Source organism: Trachypithecus francoisi, unplaced genomic scaffold (genome assembly GCF_009764315.1).
Source record: "Trachypithecus francoisi isolate TF-2019V2 unplaced genomic scaffold, Tfra_2.0 Lachesis_group16, whole genome shotgun sequence".
NCBI classification, from domain to species: domain Eukaryota; kingdom Metazoa; phylum Chordata; class Mammalia; order Primates; family Cercopithecidae; genus Trachypithecus; species Trachypithecus francoisi.
In genome coordinates this window covers 3,321,794-3,338,777 of record NW_022681461.1, presented here as the reverse complement: position 1 = coordinate 3,338,777, position 16,984 = coordinate 3,321,794, and the positions used below count along the sequence as shown (strand labels likewise).

The 16,984-nt window shown below is 54.6% G+C and overlaps 1 protein-coding gene across 1 annotated transcript; it reads left to right on the top strand.

Annotated features, from left to right (window-relative positions):
* The first annotated feature begins 6,278 nt into the window (after nucleotides 1-6,278).
* Nucleotides 6,279-14,516, top strand: NUTM2F (NUT family member 2F). Its single transcript, XM_033238792.1, has 9 exons — nucleotides 6,279-6,418; nucleotides 6,785-6,911; nucleotides 7,087-7,245; nucleotides 8,032-8,816; nucleotides 10,775-10,903; nucleotides 11,873-12,012; nucleotides 12,455-12,795; nucleotides 13,146-13,262; nucleotides 13,625-14,516. The coding sequence occupies exons 1-9, from the start codon at nucleotides 6,279-6,281 to the stop codon at nucleotides 14,396-14,398; spliced, it is 2,712 nt and encodes a 903-aa protein (XP_033094683.1). The 3' UTR covers nucleotides 14,399-14,516.
* The last annotated feature ends 2,468 nt before the right edge of the window (nucleotides 14,517-16,984 follow it).

Below are 16,984 nucleotides of genomic sequence, written 5' to 3'. Positions count from 1 at the left end.
AAATACACATACAGTCCCACAATACCTGCACATATGTAATCACACTTCCAGATGCACACACAGAAATAACTCCTCCATTTTCCAAGACACAGAATCATACAAACTCTACCTCACAACTGCACACATTCATTCTACCAGTCCCCTAGTAGTCATAGATCTGCCCTCACACACTGAAATAGCCATACGCAACCCCTGAAAATCATGAAAGGAAACACACACACCATGCAACATATTCTGAGCACACAAATGGTCTTCCTACATTCCCCAAATATGTAAACCACAGTGTACATCCACAAAAATAGACACAAGCACTTTCTCTATTATTGCCTATATGCACAACAAGGTAATTCTTCCAAATCTGCCAAACATTAGACAAATACAAACCCCCAACATTCATCTGAGAAAACACATGGAAAATACATCTTCACAACCCAAATCGCAAATATCTAACCCTAATTCTTCTTGTATACATATATTACACCTCATATCCTCCAAATATAGACACTCACTCTTCCACTCTCACAAAAGCAGTTATGAATAGTTAAGAACGACCTTCTTTGCTTTTCTTTTTTCTTTTCTTTCTTTCTTTTTTTTTTTTTTTTACATGGAGTCTTGTTGCTCCCACCTCGAAGTGCAGTGGCGTGATCTCCTCTCACTGCAGCCTGCACCTCCCGGGTTCAAGCAATTCTCCTGCCTCAGCCTCCTGAGTAGCTGGAACTACAAGTGCTCACCACCACGCCTGGCTAATTTTTGTATTTTTAGTACAGACGGAGTTTCACCAAGTTGGCCAGGCTGGTCGTGAACTCCTGACCTCAAGTGATCTGCCCACCTCAGCCTCCCAAAGTGCTGGGATTACAGGCGTCAGCCACCGTGCCCAGCCCAATTATGACCTTCTTTAATCTGCAATCTCCACACAGACACCACCAACCGATACAGGTGAATCTATATTAGATTCTCACCAATTAAATACTTATCAAATTCCAAACTAAGAATTCATATAAACACATTTTCACATACACACAACCACCCCCACAAATCTCACAACCCCCAAAATGCAAAACAAATCTTTCTCACATTTTCAAGTACACACACTGACCCGACTGCCCAAGAAGACACACACGTGTGTGCAGTAAATTTTAGAAATAATACATGTGTAGTCTACAATTTACAAATAATGATATACACTACTTGTTATTGTAAATTCCACATAAGTAAGCGATTCTCATAGAAGCTTTTCTTGACTTCGGCCACACTCTTGCATCCACAACCAACTTGTGCTACCAAGTGAACAGACTATGACTAAAGGCCTGTTCTTCCACTTTGCAGCTGCTCATATCATTGGCAAATGAGCGTATTGGAACACGCATTGCTGGCTGATCATTCTGATTAAGTCAACAAGCTTGGCAACTCACTCAAATGAGGTCGTCCGCGAGAACTTCACTGATTTTACGAGCACAGGAGCTACTTCTTTGCTGAACTGCAACACGTTTCAACTGCTGAGGTTTTCCTCAAGCTTTTGCATTGTTTGGAATGTGAGCGGCACCGCCGAGACAAACTCTGGGGTTCCCACTGTATTGCTAAATTTCCCCCTTCACTTCAAGGCCAGGCGAGCATGGGGAAGGAGCAGGGCCTGGGCGTCCCGCAGAGCCCCCGCTAAGGAACGCTCCCGCCTTGAGCGCAGCCACAGGCCTGCTCTGGCCACAAGGATGGGGTCGCCCCGCAGACAGTGGTGACCAGCGGAAGCATAACCAGGAGGCGATTACCTTCTAATCACTAATAACTTTATTTTTAGGGAACACCATGGAGGACGCCATGAGAGCGAAGGCCGTTGGGTAACCGCCCTTTCTGCTCGCGCTGCGCCGTCTCCCTGCCCCGAACCACCGGCAACCGATGCTGGCAGCGAGCGGTTGAGGGCGGCCGGCTGCGCCGTGGAACCCCGCCCGCCTCGAGGCTCGTGCGCAGGCGCACGGGACAGGCCTGGCGCCCGCCCTGGAGGGGCCCGCAGGAGATGGGGAAATGGAGGGACGCGGCGCCTGGGCGCTTCCTGGGACCAGGCGACGCCTTCTCCTTGGAACCTCCAAGACCGTCCCTCCTAGAAACGACCGCGTCTGACCGGGCGCGGTGGCTCACACCTGTAATCCCAGCACTTTGGGAGGCCGAGGTGGGTGGATCACCTGAGGTCAGGAGTTCGAGACCAGCCTGGCCAACACGGTGCAATTCGGTCGCCACCAAAAATACAAAAATTAGCTGGGCGTGGTGGCGCGCACTTGTAGTCCCAGCTATTCGGGAGGCTGAGGCAGGAGAATTGCGTGAACCCGGGAGGCGGAGGCTGCCGTGAGAGAAGATCACACCACTGCACTTCAAGGCAGGAGAGAGACTCTATCTCAAAAAAAAAAAAAACTAGTAAGCAACTCACTGACTTGAGTTTGTGGTAGCTTCAGAAGAAACTTTCATCATCAGATCCTTTCTGCTCATTTGCAGGATTCCTATTGTCCGTCTCCCCGTGATGACACTGAAGAGCGTTCACATCCAGGCCGACCTGGAGCCTTAAGTGCGGAGACTGAGAGCTCGGCAGGACACAGCATGGAGCCGCCATTCCTCTACTGTTCCGTGACTGGGTGGAAGAGCATGTGTCCTCTGAACAGGGGATCCAAGCCCTGAGATGTTCTTTCTCAGCAGTCAGTGCGGCCCAGGACATTGTGTGGGCATGCTCAGAGAGCAGAGGCCAGAGGGCTTTTAGCCACCACCTCCCATGGCCAGTCTTCACAAATTACCTTTGGCTAATTTGATTGTCTCTCCTCCTGGGGTCTGGGACTTCAAACATGTACAGAAGCGATTGCAGAATTGAGACAAGACACTGTTCCACAGTATGCTTTTTGTATCAGTGGCTCAGAAAGACTCATTGAAATCCTGTATCCAAGTCGTGTGTGAGAATCTTGAGAAAGCATCGGCTCACTGACTTGACAAGGGAGGAAGCAACCAAGAATTCTGCCCTTCTTCAGTGCCTGAGTGTGATATTTTGCCTCAACAGCCCTCTTAGACGGCGTTACTGATTGAAAATCATTTATGTTTGCCCCATGATAAAAGCTCAAGTCCTCAGAAAGGTCTCCAAAGTGGTTGTTTTTTGGTTTTTTTTGGTAAGTTTACTATGATTTTGCTTGAATTGCTCTCCGTTGATCTTCTCAGCTAAGATCGAGGTAGAGGTGCACAGCAGAAGAGGGCTGCATGTAAGAAGGCAGCTCTGCCTCACAGGACAGAAGGCCTGGGAACACCCAGACAGGCAGTCACTGCGTGGAGGTCACTCCCCTCCCAGTGGCCACTGTGGAGGCATTTTATAGAAATGCTCGCTGGACCATTCAGGTTTAGAGTTGGGACAAAATCGAGAACTCATGAGGATATTGGACAGGAGTTAGGAAATGACTTTTTCACACAACTGGAGCGAGGAGGGGAGCACCCTGGGCTTGAGACTTGCAATCCACCGCCTTCCTCTGCGGTGTGGCCCCTGTTACATTTTCCTGCAACTCTCCTTCTTAAGTCCAAATGTCTTCGAAAGGGGCAAATGCTTCCTAAGTGCCAACAGGGTGTGTTTCCGTGAATGTTCACAGTGTGCACCGGTCCGGCTGACAGCCTCTTCCCCTCCCCAACACCCTGCCATCAGTGCAAAATTACCCTGCCCAGCAGGGAGTGACATGTGTGTCTCAGATTTTGTTGCTGTGCTCTGAGTACTCCTCATCTCCTTTGACCAGTTTCCTAAAACTCCCCTTGTTCACAGCACAGAACATGAGTGCTCTTTCCTGTCATGTTGACGCTGATAAGCAGCAATTCTCAGTGTGAAAATGAGAATGAAGTTTTTTTTTAAAGACAGGCTACAATAATTCCCACACTGAGAACCACATGCGATGACACTTGTGGTGAAGACGAGGCCAACAGTGAGCTGAGAGAGGCCAGCCAGGATTCACACGTGGGAGGGGATGCATGGGAATGGGGATGGGACATTGGTAGATAGCATCCTTGCTTGTCTCAGAATGGACATGGGTAGTGAATTTCTAACTCCTGGAGAAACCAGAGTTCTAGGAATTGTAAGCTGCTTATGTTAGGAAAGAAAAAGACGGTGCTCTGCCCTCCTGTCCCTTAAAACTGTGTACTGCCACTAAACCTGCAAGCTGAGAAGGATATAATGGCTACTCCTGACTTCCTCTCATCAAATCAGCCTGCTGTTGTTTTCTGCAATGGTTGTGGTGCAGAATCTTTTTGCGGTGCAGCCAGGATTCACACTTGAGTCTCCTTACTGCAAGTTCTCACTCTCACAGTGGAGAGTTAACAATAATTGCCTAGGCCAGGCGTGGTGGCTCATGCCTGTAATCCCAGCACTTTGGGAGGCCGAGGCAGGCGGATCACAGGGTCAGGAGATCGAGACTCATCCTGGCTAACACGGTGAAACCCCATCTCTACTAAAAATACAAAAAACTAGCCAGGCGTGGTGGTGGCCGCCTGTAGTCCCAGCTACTTGGGAGTCTGAGGCAGGAGAATGGTGTGAACCCAGGAGGTGGAGCTTGCAGTGAGCCGAGATTGCGCCACTGCACTCCAGCCTGGGTGACAGAGTGAGACTCTATCTCAAAAAATAAAATAAAAACAATAATTGCCTAATATGTTATACTTTTTTGGGAAGAGTTACCAGATAAAGTGCAAGATCCCAGTGAAATGTGAATAACACAGATAAAGAACAGATTTTTTTTGTAAAAGTATACTCTAAATATCATACGGATCATACTTATAGTAAAAACGAATTTGCTGTTTATCTTCAATTCAAATTCCACTTGGTATTCTTTATTCATACTTGCTAAATCTGGCCACTATGTTCTTTCATGTATTTTTAATTTTAAAAAACAGCAACATCTCGTTCTAGCAATTTACCTACAGAAATAAAGAGAGGAACCACATTACCGGGACAAACATGGTCACTGCAAGTATCAGCAGAATACTGGAACATATTAATATATTAATTTTTACCCAAAAAACCAAAATATTTTTAGACAGCAAAAATAGCTTTATTATGCTTTTGATTGCATAATATATCTCTGGAAAGATGAAAAAGAATCAGATAACACCTGTTTGGTCCAGGAAAGAAAATGTGGTGGCCAAAGAAAAGAGGTGGGAGGAAGACTGGTCACTGTCTATTCCACCATGCACAGTTTGAATCTGGAACCATGCGAAAGTAATGCCTAGTTAAGTTAAAATCATGTAAAAGATACAAAAAATAAACATTTAACACCAGCACAATACGCTGGGAAACAAAATGAAAGGATTTCTGGTCTCAGTGCTGTAGGTCGCATAGCCACTCTTTCCTGGACTGAGGCTTCCCAGGAAAGGGGATGGGAAGTAAGGCCTGCCCGCTGCTGTGGACAGAGATTCCAGCAACATACATGACCCGGGGGCACAAGGACTGCCTCGTAAACAATGATGAGCGCACAGCCACCTAATAGCCTGGATGGGCTGAGACCATCCTGATTTCAAACACCCAGTCCCTTGCCTTCCTAAGAACTCCTGTGTTTCTCAGACTGAAAACGTGCTCTGAATTTTGTTTGGGAAGTGCAGCCCCTGTTGAAATTCATCAAGAGTGGGAAAGAGCCAAAGGGGGAAGGAGCCTGGGTTGAATGGCACAAAAGTAGGTCTGTTGATAAAGAATGAAGTAAAGGGGACATCAGGTACAAGTTTTTGCTGTGAGTCAGAAGGACAATTTAAAAGTTGCCTAAAGGGGCCCACACCGTCTGTGTTGCTGCCGTCCAGTTGGAAGGGAAACTCAGGTTCTTGCCTACTGGCCAGAGCCCTTCACAGAATGTCCCCCACCCCTGCCAAGCCCAGCTGCCCACCACCCCTCCCCCTCTGCAGAATGTCTGGGGTCCTATGTTCCAAAGCTATTTACATTCAAATTTTCCCTGCTCCACTTGGACTCAGGAGCATCTGCTGAGCCAGGTCACTCTCTGGGTCCTGCCCTTGACTTTTCTCATTGCGGAAACTGCCAGACAGCGGTGGTCAGTGCCCAGCCTGAGGGGATGGCTTCAAATAGAGGTGAGCCTGTAGGGATGGGGGCATTATCCGAGTCTGCCATGCCTCAACTCCTTGGGAATTCAAATTTGAACTGCCTCTGGGGACAGCTGATAGGGCTGATGTTGAAGAGGGAGGGAGCACTGGATGTCCCCAAGGATATCACACCTGGGGATGGCCATGGCACCCCGAGTCTGTGGTTAGGGAGGACGGCTCCTTAGAGGTGGACCAAGATGCCTGCGGGAATACACTGTGTAGGGGAAAGGATGGAGTGGGTGGATGGATCCTTTCTGGAGGGGGACAGGTCACGTCATTTTGTGTTTGTAGAGAGTGGTGGGATCGTGTTGTACTGGTGGCCACGGGAGGATGACAGGCAAGCCTGAGCCCTGTGCTGTGTGTCTTCAGGCACCTGGAAGGTGCCCTTCCATAGTGTTCAGAGGGATTTGGACTGGAGTTTTCTAGATCTGAGGGAGGAGTGGGGAGAAGTGATCTCAGCCAGAAAACTGTTGGGTGGGTTGGCTGTGACAGAGCATGCAGTGACAGCCTCTGGGTGGGCAAGGCTGGGGGCTACTGTAACTGCCACAGCCCAGAGCGTCTCAGCTCCTCCCCAGAGCTGGCTGCTCCGTCAGTTCAGGTAGCTGTTGGCTTTGATCCAACAGGGGTGGGGGCAGATGGGGAGGCTCAGGTAACACATGGCCTGGGCTTCCTGAGTTCTTCTGCATTGTTTGCCCTTTTGCAGAAGCTCAGGTGTTCAGACCCACTTCCTCTTGTCTGCTAGTTCATGGCCTGTCCCCTGCACTTTGTGTTACTGTGGAGATGAAGAATTTGCCCCATTCCACGTATACTACCTCATGAACAGGGGACAGGTGTGGATTCTTGCTGGTTCTCAGTGGAAGGGTTTGGAAAGGCTGGTTTCCTTTTCAGTAGAGAAAGGAGAGTAGCACACAAATAGGAAGATGGTTCTCTTATTATTATTCAAGTTAGGATGTGTGTCCTGAATGATGAGGTGCATGTGCTGTATCCCTTATTCCCCCTGACTAGAGACTGCATGAGGTTCTAGTGAACAGGGATGAGTTCCAGACAACTTTGCCTCACCTGGCCCGTGGCCCAAGAACCCCTGGTTCTTGGTTGGTCACTATGTTCAGTTATTGGGAGCTCAAAGGAGAAGGACCAGAGATGCTCCTTGTCCCACTACCTATTGTAACCTGAGCAGCAGCTGTGAAAATCCCTGGGCACCTCCCCTGATAGCCCTGCTGCTCACCAATTGCTGGCTGAGTTCTAATCGTGTGCAGCTGTTGCTGGCTGTGCGGTGACAGTATCTCAGAGGACTCCACCACTGCCTCTCAGACCTGCTCCCTGGGAACAGAGCTTCCTGAGTGGCAGCTGGGACCACTGAGCACTGAGGAACGGGTGGCCCGAATCTGACCCCCATTTAGCACTTGCTGTGGGTGGTGCCAGGACAATCATTTGCATGCTGGGCGTGATGAGTTATGGATTATCTTCAGGGTTCCTAGGGCACTGGCTTGGGAAAGATTTCCATCCAGTGGTTTTCTTTTGTTGTGTTTGAGCAACGAAAGACAGGGGTTTACAAGAGCTTCAGGAAAAGAAAGATTGAAGAGGAGATGGGGCCATAATATTCGGAAGCTCCTGACTTCCTGTCAGCCTTCTGAGTGCCAAGCACTGCCCTGGCGTAGGCCCCTCACCTGTTGCTGAGCACGCTGAGGACCACCAAGCTGCTGAGAGACTCATCCCTGACCCATGGCTTGGGAGATCCTGTGAGGCTGACAGGGTCTGCCAGGGACACCCAAGGGAGACCCTTGGGCAGCAAAGGCTTAGCTGTTGCTTCTTGGGGCACAGGGGTCAGGGAGTCTTGGTGACCGGGGCTAGGCTCTCTAGTGGAGCGACTCTCCCATGGAGGAGTAGAGCATCCGGTGCACACTCAGGGACACTTGTAAGCTGCACAGTTTCCCTGTCACATGCCCTCAGCTGTTGGGACTCCCCTCTGATTCCCCAGTGACTAGTGTGGACCTGGAGACCCCAGCTCATTCACCTCTTTCCTTTGTCTCCACAGCATACCCAGTGCTGGGACCAGCCGTGACCGTGAACCCTGGCACCTCTCTGTCTGTGTTCACGGTTCTGCCCTTCGCCACACCTGCTCCCGGCCCAGCACACGGGCCACCCCTCATGACTGCAGGGGTTCCTACAGGCGGCCCACTGGTGCTGTCTGCCTTGCCCAGCACATCTCTGGTGGCAGGACAGGATGGCCACGGCCCAAGTGGGTCCGCGGCTTCCAACGTCTTTGTCCAGATGAGGACAGAGGTGGGGCCTGTGAAGGCCCCTCAGGCGCAGACCTTGGTCCTAACTCAGGCCCCCCTCGTCTGGCAGGCTCCAGGCACCCTCCGCGGAGGTGTTGTGTGTCCGCCTCCCCTACTGCTGGCAGCTGCTCCTGTGGTGCCTGTTATGGCTGCCCAGGTGATTGGGGGCACCCAGGCCTGTGAGGAAGGCTTGTCCCAGGGACTTCCTCTTCCACCACCACCACCACCGGCTGCCCAGATGCCCCCCATCGTGTCTTCAGGGAATGCTGGGCCATGGCCACAAGGGGCTCATGGAGAGAGCAGCCTGGCTTCCTCCCAGGCTAAGTCCCCACCAGACAACTCCTGCAACCCCAAGAGTGTCTATGAGAACTTCCGACTCTGGCAGCACTACAAGCCCCTGGCCCGGAGGCACCTTCCCCAGAGTCCTGACACCGAAGCACTTTCCTGCTTCCTCATGTGAGTGCCCTCGGGGCACCGGAGCTTGTCCTGCAGTTCACATGTAAAGAGGCTGCTGGATGGACAGGAGAGCTTGTTCATCCGCTGTTCAGGGGAGCTTGCAGGGCGGTTGTGAGGGTGATGGGTTGCACTACGGGAAGGTACATTTTCAACAACATTAATCTGGCTGCAGCTCAGGACAGACTGTCAGGGGCCTCATCTCAACTGCCCGTCACTGTCCCATGAGTCCAGTCAATCCTTACTTTCAATCATTTTCACAACAATGTTTACAGAAGACCCAGGTCAGAGAGGGTTTCTGGTGTGACGTGAGCTACGGTTTGGGTTTAGGTCTTTGAGTACACACCCCAGCACCTCCCCTTGAACCCAGTATCGATGGCCAGGAGCACGTCACATCAGGCTGGGAGGAGGAGCTGCAGGGCCCAGAAAGAACCTGGTACATGCCCGCAGTTCTGCCGAGGTCCAGTTAGCACAGCGCTGGTGGAGCCTTCACATAGGGATGGTCCTGGGCCCCACACTGGGGTGGATGCTGGGCAGGTATTTGCATCTTCACCCTCAATCCCTCCTAGAAAAAGGGACAATGATGTGTCATTCAGGGAATGGTGAAGAGATGACTTGAGCTCACATATGACATGCATAGCACAGTGCCTGGAACATGCTACGACACATTATGTGATAGCAATTATGATTACTGTCCCCATTACTATCATTATCAGGACTAGGCCATCTAGGAGAGAACTCCCCAAAGCCACAGGCTCCAGTGATAGCTCTGAGTACACCACGAGCCCAGCAGCCCAGGGCCGTGGACTGTGGTGACTGTGAGGCAGCAACGTCAGCATCTGGAAGAGTTTGTGGTTTCATTCCCAGTCCCTGCCTCTCTCCACACTGCGGTGCCTCTGTGACCCTGTGTTTCCCACTGATGAGCAAACGGGAGCTTGAGCACATCCACCTTGCAACACACTGGCCGTTCCCCTAGGAAAGTTCCCTGCCTGGGGTGTAGGTGAAAGGCGGCCCCATCTTCATCCCCAACAATCTCACTGCCCCCGCACCCTGGAACTGGTTGCATTCCCCCTTGGAGCGGAGTCCCGGTGCACTGGGGACCCCGATTCTTGGAGTGGAGCTGCCCCAGTCTCACGGGCCTTTGCCATGTCTCCTGTGGGAATGTGGGAAGCTGTACCTGGCTGCTTGCAGTGGGCTTGGACACGGCTCTGCTTTGGTTCTGGATGTGTGCTTCTGCTCCTCATGCTCCGGGACCCTGAGGCTGCGTCCCCAGGGGCTGCCTGACTCCAGAGTCCCCAGGAAGCTGGTTACTCAGTCCTGACCCTGGAACCTGCACTTTAACCCTTGCTCCCAGGTCATTCTGTGTGCACGCTGTCTCAGTCAGCTCAGGCTCTGCCGTAACAAATCCCATAGACTGGGTGCTTTGCCAAGACACATCCATGTCTCCCAGTTCCAGAGGCCAGAAGTCCCAGATCAAGGTGACAGCAGATTGGGTGTCTGGTCAGGGCCCTCTTCCTGGCTGGAGAGAGCTGCCTCTGGCTGTGTCCCCTTGTGGCTGAGAGGAAGAGCCCTGGCGTCTTCTCCTGCCCTTATCAGGGCTCCGATTCCATGTCTGGGATCCACGCTTATGACCTGCTCTGACCCTGACTGCCTCCAAATACTGACACACTGGCCCTGAGGGCTTCAGCACAGGAGTGTTGGGGGCACATGTTCCTCCCGTAGTACTGAGTTCACTTCTCAACACTGAGGACCCGAGGGGCAGTCGGAGAGGCCACTTGGTAGCTTGTGTTGATGTTTGATCTTGCAGTCGTGTCCTGGGGCCTGAGGAGCCCACATAGGGGAGAACAGGACAGGGACGTGGCAGGACAGGTGTGGGGAGCACGGGGGCCAGGTGTTGGGACCAGGTGGGCTTGGGATGAACGGTGGGCTCATAGACTGGGACTGACTGCTCTGGTTTACAGCCCAGTTCTCCGATCCCTGGCCCGGCGGAAGCCCACCATGACCCTGGAGGAGGGACTGTGGCGGGCCGTGCAGGAATGGCAGCACACAAGCAACTTTGACCGGATGATCTTCTACGAGATGGCGGAAAAGTGAGTCTAGGGTCCTGGGGGCAGGGCCCGCAGAGCAGGGTGAGAGTGAATGACAGAGGCCTGGTGGCCGTGGTGGCTTCTCAGCGTGGAGCATGAGGAGGATGTGGACAAACACGAGACACTCTGGACCCCTGGCTCCCTCAGGAAGCTGCTCCTACCACCTAGAGTGCTCTGGGCTCTCAGTCCTGACCCATTGGGAAGCAGCCCCTGCCTGGCCTGGGGCCTACCCCTGCCTTGACACTGGAGGTCATGGCGGGAGCAGCCAGCATCGCAGCCCAAAGTGGGTCACCTCCAGCTGTGGGGATGGGGAGAAGGGGTGCTAGTGACTATAGACAAGAGTGGGGGGCAGGCTTCTCACAGCAGTGGCCAGAAGTCGGTTTTCTCCCATTCCTGCCCCACCAGGGAGTTGGGTCAGGGAGACCTGTGCCCAGGACACCATGAGCCCCATCTCTGGCCTGACCGCCTTTGCTCCTGGGCAGTCCCCTCCATGAAGACAGACAGACAGCAGCTTCAGGGGAAAGGGGGCCTGTCCTCTGGGCTCAGCTTGTGCTTCTTCCTGATCATGGGTCTCCCAGGCCTTGTGCCCCTGGGTTATCTTTGAGGGGCCCACAGTCCCAACCTCAGGACTCCTGCATCTGGCCATCATCCTTGATGCCTTCTGCCATCAACCCCACCCCTGGCCAGCTAAAACCTGGAGGAGGGATCCCCTGGGACCCTCCTGGACATCGTGGCCCTGACTTGAGTCAGGAAGCCCCGTTGATGCCATGGGCTCTGCAGGGGCCGGGTGAGGGAGGGTGAGCCCAGAACTCTGGGAGCAGCTCCCTCCTGGGACTGGGGGATGGCACCTAGTGAAGGCCTGGACAGTCCACCGGAGGCACTTCCTCCCATCCCTGCCCTCGGCCGCTGCCTGGTCCTGGGGGAAGGGGGCCTGGACCCTCTCAGCATGACCTGGGCCTCCTTCACCCCCAGGTTCCTGGAGTTTGAGGCTGAGGAGGAGATGCAGATTCAGAAATCGCAACTGATGAAGGAGCCCCAGTGCCTGCCTCCTCCAGCCCCACCAAGTCTTGAACCTCGAGGACTTCCAGCCCCTGAGGTGGACAAGCAGCCAGGTATGGCTTCCCACATTCCCACAGGAGTCATGGCAAAGGCCAAAGGGGCCAAAGGAGGCCACTGTGCCCACACCACATGCTTCCCTTCAAGAGGGAGATCTTCTCCCTCCAACAGGACAGCTTCCGGGAGCATATGTTGAGTATTGACCTGGTCAAGTTTCCTAGCTACTCTCTCCCCTCGCCCATCCAAAACTCCACATATGCTCTGCCCAGGAAGCAGGGATGAGCGAGGAGAGTACACGGCATATTGGTGGCTCCGAACTTCCTCCCAAGCGATGCTGTCTCACATGTGCCCCTCCTGCCTCCTCCGGGGGTGCCGTGGTTCAGGTGGTCCTGACCCACCTGGGACCCACTTCACATTCCCAAACCCTGCCCTCCCCTGTGTGGTGCAGGCAGGAGGAGCCGCCCTCACCACACCCGGCCTCCTCCTTCTCTGCCTCAGTGTACCTTCCCAGCAAGGCCGGCCCCAAGGCCCCGACTGCCTCCCTGCCACCACCCAGGCCCCAGAGGCCAGCGGAGACCAAGGCCTGCCTGCCACCACCCAGGCCCCAGAGGCCAGCAGAGACCAAGGTCCCCGAGGAGATCCCCCCAGAAGTGGTGCAGGAGTATGTGGACATCATGGAGGAGCTGCTGGGGTCTCACCTAGGGGCCATGGGGGAGCCCGAGGGAAACTGGGAAGATGGCGAAGTGGAGCAGCCACAGGAAGAAGATGGGATGACTCCAGACCTGGGCCTCCTGAGCTACATTGACAAGCTGTGTTCCCAGGAAGACTTTGTCACCAAGGTGGGCTGGCCTGGAGTGCTGGGGTCTGCAGGATTCCAGGGGGTGGCACTCCCAGGCCCTTGGAATGAAGCTCTGTTCCTTAGCTACTCAGCAGTGCATGTATTTCCATGGATTTGAGTGTCTGTGTATGTGACTGTGTGTGTCTGTGTGTGCTTTGTGTGTCTCTGTCTGTGTGTGCGTATGCTACCAGGTCTGTGGTCTGTGTGTGTAGCTGGTGGTCGCCATGATATGAGACAGCCCCAGGAGGGTGGGGACAGGGCCCTCCCCGCTTTCTGCATCTCCTCTGGGTGTCCTTGGCTCCAGGTTACTCCCTGCCCAGGAAGCTCATGTCTTCTTCCTTCTGTTTCCAGGTGGAGGCCATCATTCACTCCCCATTCCTGGAAGAATTGCTTTCCCCAGATCCACAGATGGATTTATTGGCCCTAAGCCAGGAGCTGGAGAAGGAAGAAGAACTCACACTTGCCCAGGTAGACCAGCGGAGGGAGGGGAACCCAGGTACCCCAGGGGCAGGAGGGACCCAGCACACAAGGCCCACCTGATTGTCTAACCCCACCCTGCTGGGGATGCTTGGCTTCTTGAGGAGCCACTCTGGGGTGGGAAGATGCAGGTTCAGAGGGAGTAGGATGGAGAGGAGCCAGGGAGGGGAGTCAGGATGCAAGCTGCAGTGAGGCCCAACGGGATGCCCGCCAGAGCCACACCCTTTCTCTTTGACATAAAGCCCAGCTGCCTCAGGCTTCCCTGCCTCCCGCCCAAGTGTCCTGGTCTCCATCACCCTGGGCTCTGCTCACACCTGGAGTAGTGCCAGTAAGTGCCCCCTTTCCTTCCACAGCTAGTGGAGAAGCGCCTTCTACACTTGAAGGAGAAAGAGCATGCGAGGGCAGCCCCTACTCATGGCATGGCCCGGTTGGACTCAAGTTCTTCTAAGTTTGCAGCTGGCCAAGGAGCAGAGAGAGACGTCCTTGACCCCCAACAAGGGGTTGGCATGGAAACCTGCCCACCCCAGACGGCTGCCCGGGACCCTCAGGGACGAGGCAGAGCCCACACTGGCATGGCCAGGTCCAAAGACTCTTCTGTGCTTTTAGGATGTCAGGATTCCCCTGGGCTGAGAGCTGCCCGGCCAACCTCTCCTCCCCAGGACCACAGACCCACGTGCCCCGGCCTGGGGACCAAGGACACCTTGGATCTCCCTGGAGGATCTCCTGTCAGGGAGTCACACGGGCTGGCTCAGGGGTCAAGTGAGGAGGAGGAGCTCCCCAGCCTGGCCTTCCTCATGGGTTCCCAGCACAAGCTGCTGCCCTGGTGGCTACCCCAGAGCCCTGTCCCTGCCTCGGGCCTTCTCAGCCCAGAAGAGTGGGGACCCCAGGGAGCTCTTCGTTCCCAATCTCCTCAGAGAAGAGGCCTCAGCCTAGCCACGAAGTCCAAGAAGCGACCTCTCTTCAGAAGCCCATCCCCTGCTAAAAAGACACCCCACCCAGGGCCTGGGCTCAGGGTCTCTGGGGAGCAATCCCTGGCTGGGGGGCTGGGTGGCCCCTCACAGTCTCAAAAGAGAAAGGGTGACCCCTTGGTCTCCAGGAAGAAGAAGAAGCAGCATTGTAGCCAATAGGGGCTTCCGGGCAGGTTCTCTGGTGCCAGTCCCCAAGGGTCTGGCATCCGATGCCCCAAAGCAGTCAAAAGCTTCTTCCTCCCCCGTGCTGATCTTGCTGGGCCTTAGCTTTGGAGGATAGGGGAGAGAGGGGAGGGGAGGGAGAGGGTGGCTGGATGGGGAGGGCAGGGAGGGAGGGAGGGGAGGGAGAGGGTGGCTGAACGGGGAGGGCAGGGAGGGAGGGCCTGCGGGGAGGGGGCTGGGGGGCGGGAAGCCCTTGGAGGCCTCAGGTGTAAATGGAATAAATGTAGTTGTGTTGGAAAATGCTCTGGGGCTGCTGCCTCTGTCCTTGGTGCTGTGCTGCTCCGTGGAGGGCGTCTGTGAAGGAGGGCAGAGGGAACCAGGAGAAGCCAGGCACTGGGAACCCACAGAGGCTGGCTCCACTTTTTCCTCCTGGTGTAGGGGCCCCTTCAGATGCTCCGGGGACTGACAGATGCTAAGGAAGCCCTGATCCCTCCCACCACTCACTCACAAGACCCTGCCTGCTTTAGGGAGGCTTCTCGGGGCCTCCCATCCTTATCAGTATCCCTGGAAAATCCTGGGATTGGAGAGAGCTGGCTGGCTCTTATTCTGCTCGATGGGAGCTGAGGAGAAGGCAGCTGCCTACAACATGGACATGGGGAGAGGCGGCCGCTCCTGCTTAACCCTCATCAGGAAGAGCGCGGGCACTGGGCTGAGGGGAGACATTGAGGTGTCTGTCCACACGGGTGTGTGGGATATGAGAGGCACGGAGCAGGGGAAGTCCCTCTGTCTGTCTCTGGGCAGGAGAGAGTCTTGTCCAACTAGCTGAAGCAGATGCTCCTTGCTGTGGCCACAGAGACTGGCCTCAGGGGCCCTCAGGGTCCTGCATGGAGCCCCCCACAGTTATGATTCCTTTCCCATATGATGACTGAACTCGTGTGGAATTGATGTGGACAGAGATTTACATTGGTCTCTAAAACAGTTCCCTCCCAACACACCATCACCAATGGGAACAAGCATGACCAGCCCGCCAGAAGCAGGGTGGGTGTGTCTGCTGGTCCCAGGGCCAGGAGGAGCTGGGGCCCAGGCCAGGGGGAGCCAAGGGTCAGCCACCCTTCTGCCAGGCACAGACCCCAAGGGCAGAGCAGGGGCTGCCTGGGACGTGGCACTGGCTGTTCGGGGAGTGCCCTGGGAGTCGGGGGCCAGGTGTTCGCCGAAGGGAGACTTCGGAGTCTACGAGTGAGATGAGGACTGCATCGGGAGAGAGACTAGGCTGGGGAGGGCGCTCTGCTCTTTCCCAGGTTGTCCTTAGCTCCCCATCTCTGCTGAACTCCCCTCACCCCATGTGGCCGACCTCTGTCCCTTACCCCTAACCCACCTCTTAGAATCTCAGATACCAGCATGGACAGGACCTGGCACCTGCCCTGGTTCCTTCCTGGCCAATACCTTCTTGTCCACGGTCTGAGTTCCAATTCCTCCCCAGGGCCCTTGTTGGCTCAGGACTGCTGTGACTGCCAGAGCACAGGTCCCAGCACTGCCTGCATGCAGAGCTGTGTTCATGATGCTGGGCGCTGGCCCAGCAGCAGAAGCTGGTGGGGCAAAGCTGTCTGGTATATGGTGGCCTGGCCCCTCTGCCAAGTGACAAAGGGAGCCGTGTTTGGGCGGCCCCATCTGCCCACAGAACACAGCAGTCAGCCGGACAGATGCCTCTCTGCCCCGTCCCTTCTGCTGGATGTGGGCAGTGTCAGAGGCCTGCCCCGTCCCTTCTGCTCGATGTGGGCAGTGTCGGAGGCCTGCCGCCCCTGTGGCCTTTGGGAAGGAGAGTTTATCTTGGCAGGGCTTCCCCAGCTCAGTGCACATCAGGCCCTCGGGGAAAATGTGGGGAGTGAAGAGTCACTGATGGGTGATGCGGACAGCTCCCGTGACTCCTCTACATTCAGGGCCATCCTCAGGAGACGAGGTAACACCTCCCCTTTGCAGGGTTTAGGAATGTTAAGTGAGCCGTGTTTGAAGGGAACGTGGTTGGTACTCTGGTGTGTGTGGGTGCTCAGCCAACTTCCTCACTTAAGGGTGAAAATGATACCTTGGCTTAGTGACACCTCGGGGCTTCTGCTGGTTACCTCACTAGCTGTTTTCTGCCCCCCTGTCCCTGTCTTTGTTTTGGCTGAGCCATTTCCAAGAGGAAAAACCTGTGCTTCCTCCACCTCTGTGTCCCACCTGAGCCCTACAATCTGCCCCTACACGGGCACAGTGGGGCTGACGGGGGGGCTCTGATAGACTGAATGTGTGTCCCGCCCAGTTCCTGTGTTGAAGCCCTAACTCCTCATGTGATGGTATTTGGAGATGGGGCCTTTGGGAGTTATTCAGGGTTAGATGAGACCATGAAGGTGGGGCCCTAATGATGGGATTAGGGTGCTGGTAAGAAGCAGACATCCCAGAGCTCTCTCTCTCCCTGACATGAGGACACAGTGAGAAGGCAGCTGTCTGCATGCCAGGAAGAGAGCCCTTGCCAGGACCTCACCTTGCTGGGACCCTAACCTCGGACTTCCAGCCTCCAGACTGACAAATACATTTCGTTTCTTAATA

Bases quoted from the DNA above. Each gene is read 5' to 3' on its own strand.
- NUTM2F (XM_033238792.1), top strand. From the start codon at position 6,279: ATGCCTGCGGGAATACACTGTGTAGGGGAAAGGATGGAGTGGGTGGAT. The intron at 12,013-12,454 runs GTATGGCTTCCC...TCTCTGCCTCAG, and splicing joins TGAGGTGGACAAGCAGCCAG to TGTACCTTCCCAGCAAGGCC. The intron at 12,796-13,145 runs GTGGGCTGGCCT...TTCTGTTTCCAG, and splicing joins AGGAAGACTTTGTCACCAAG to GTGGAGGCCATCATTCACTC.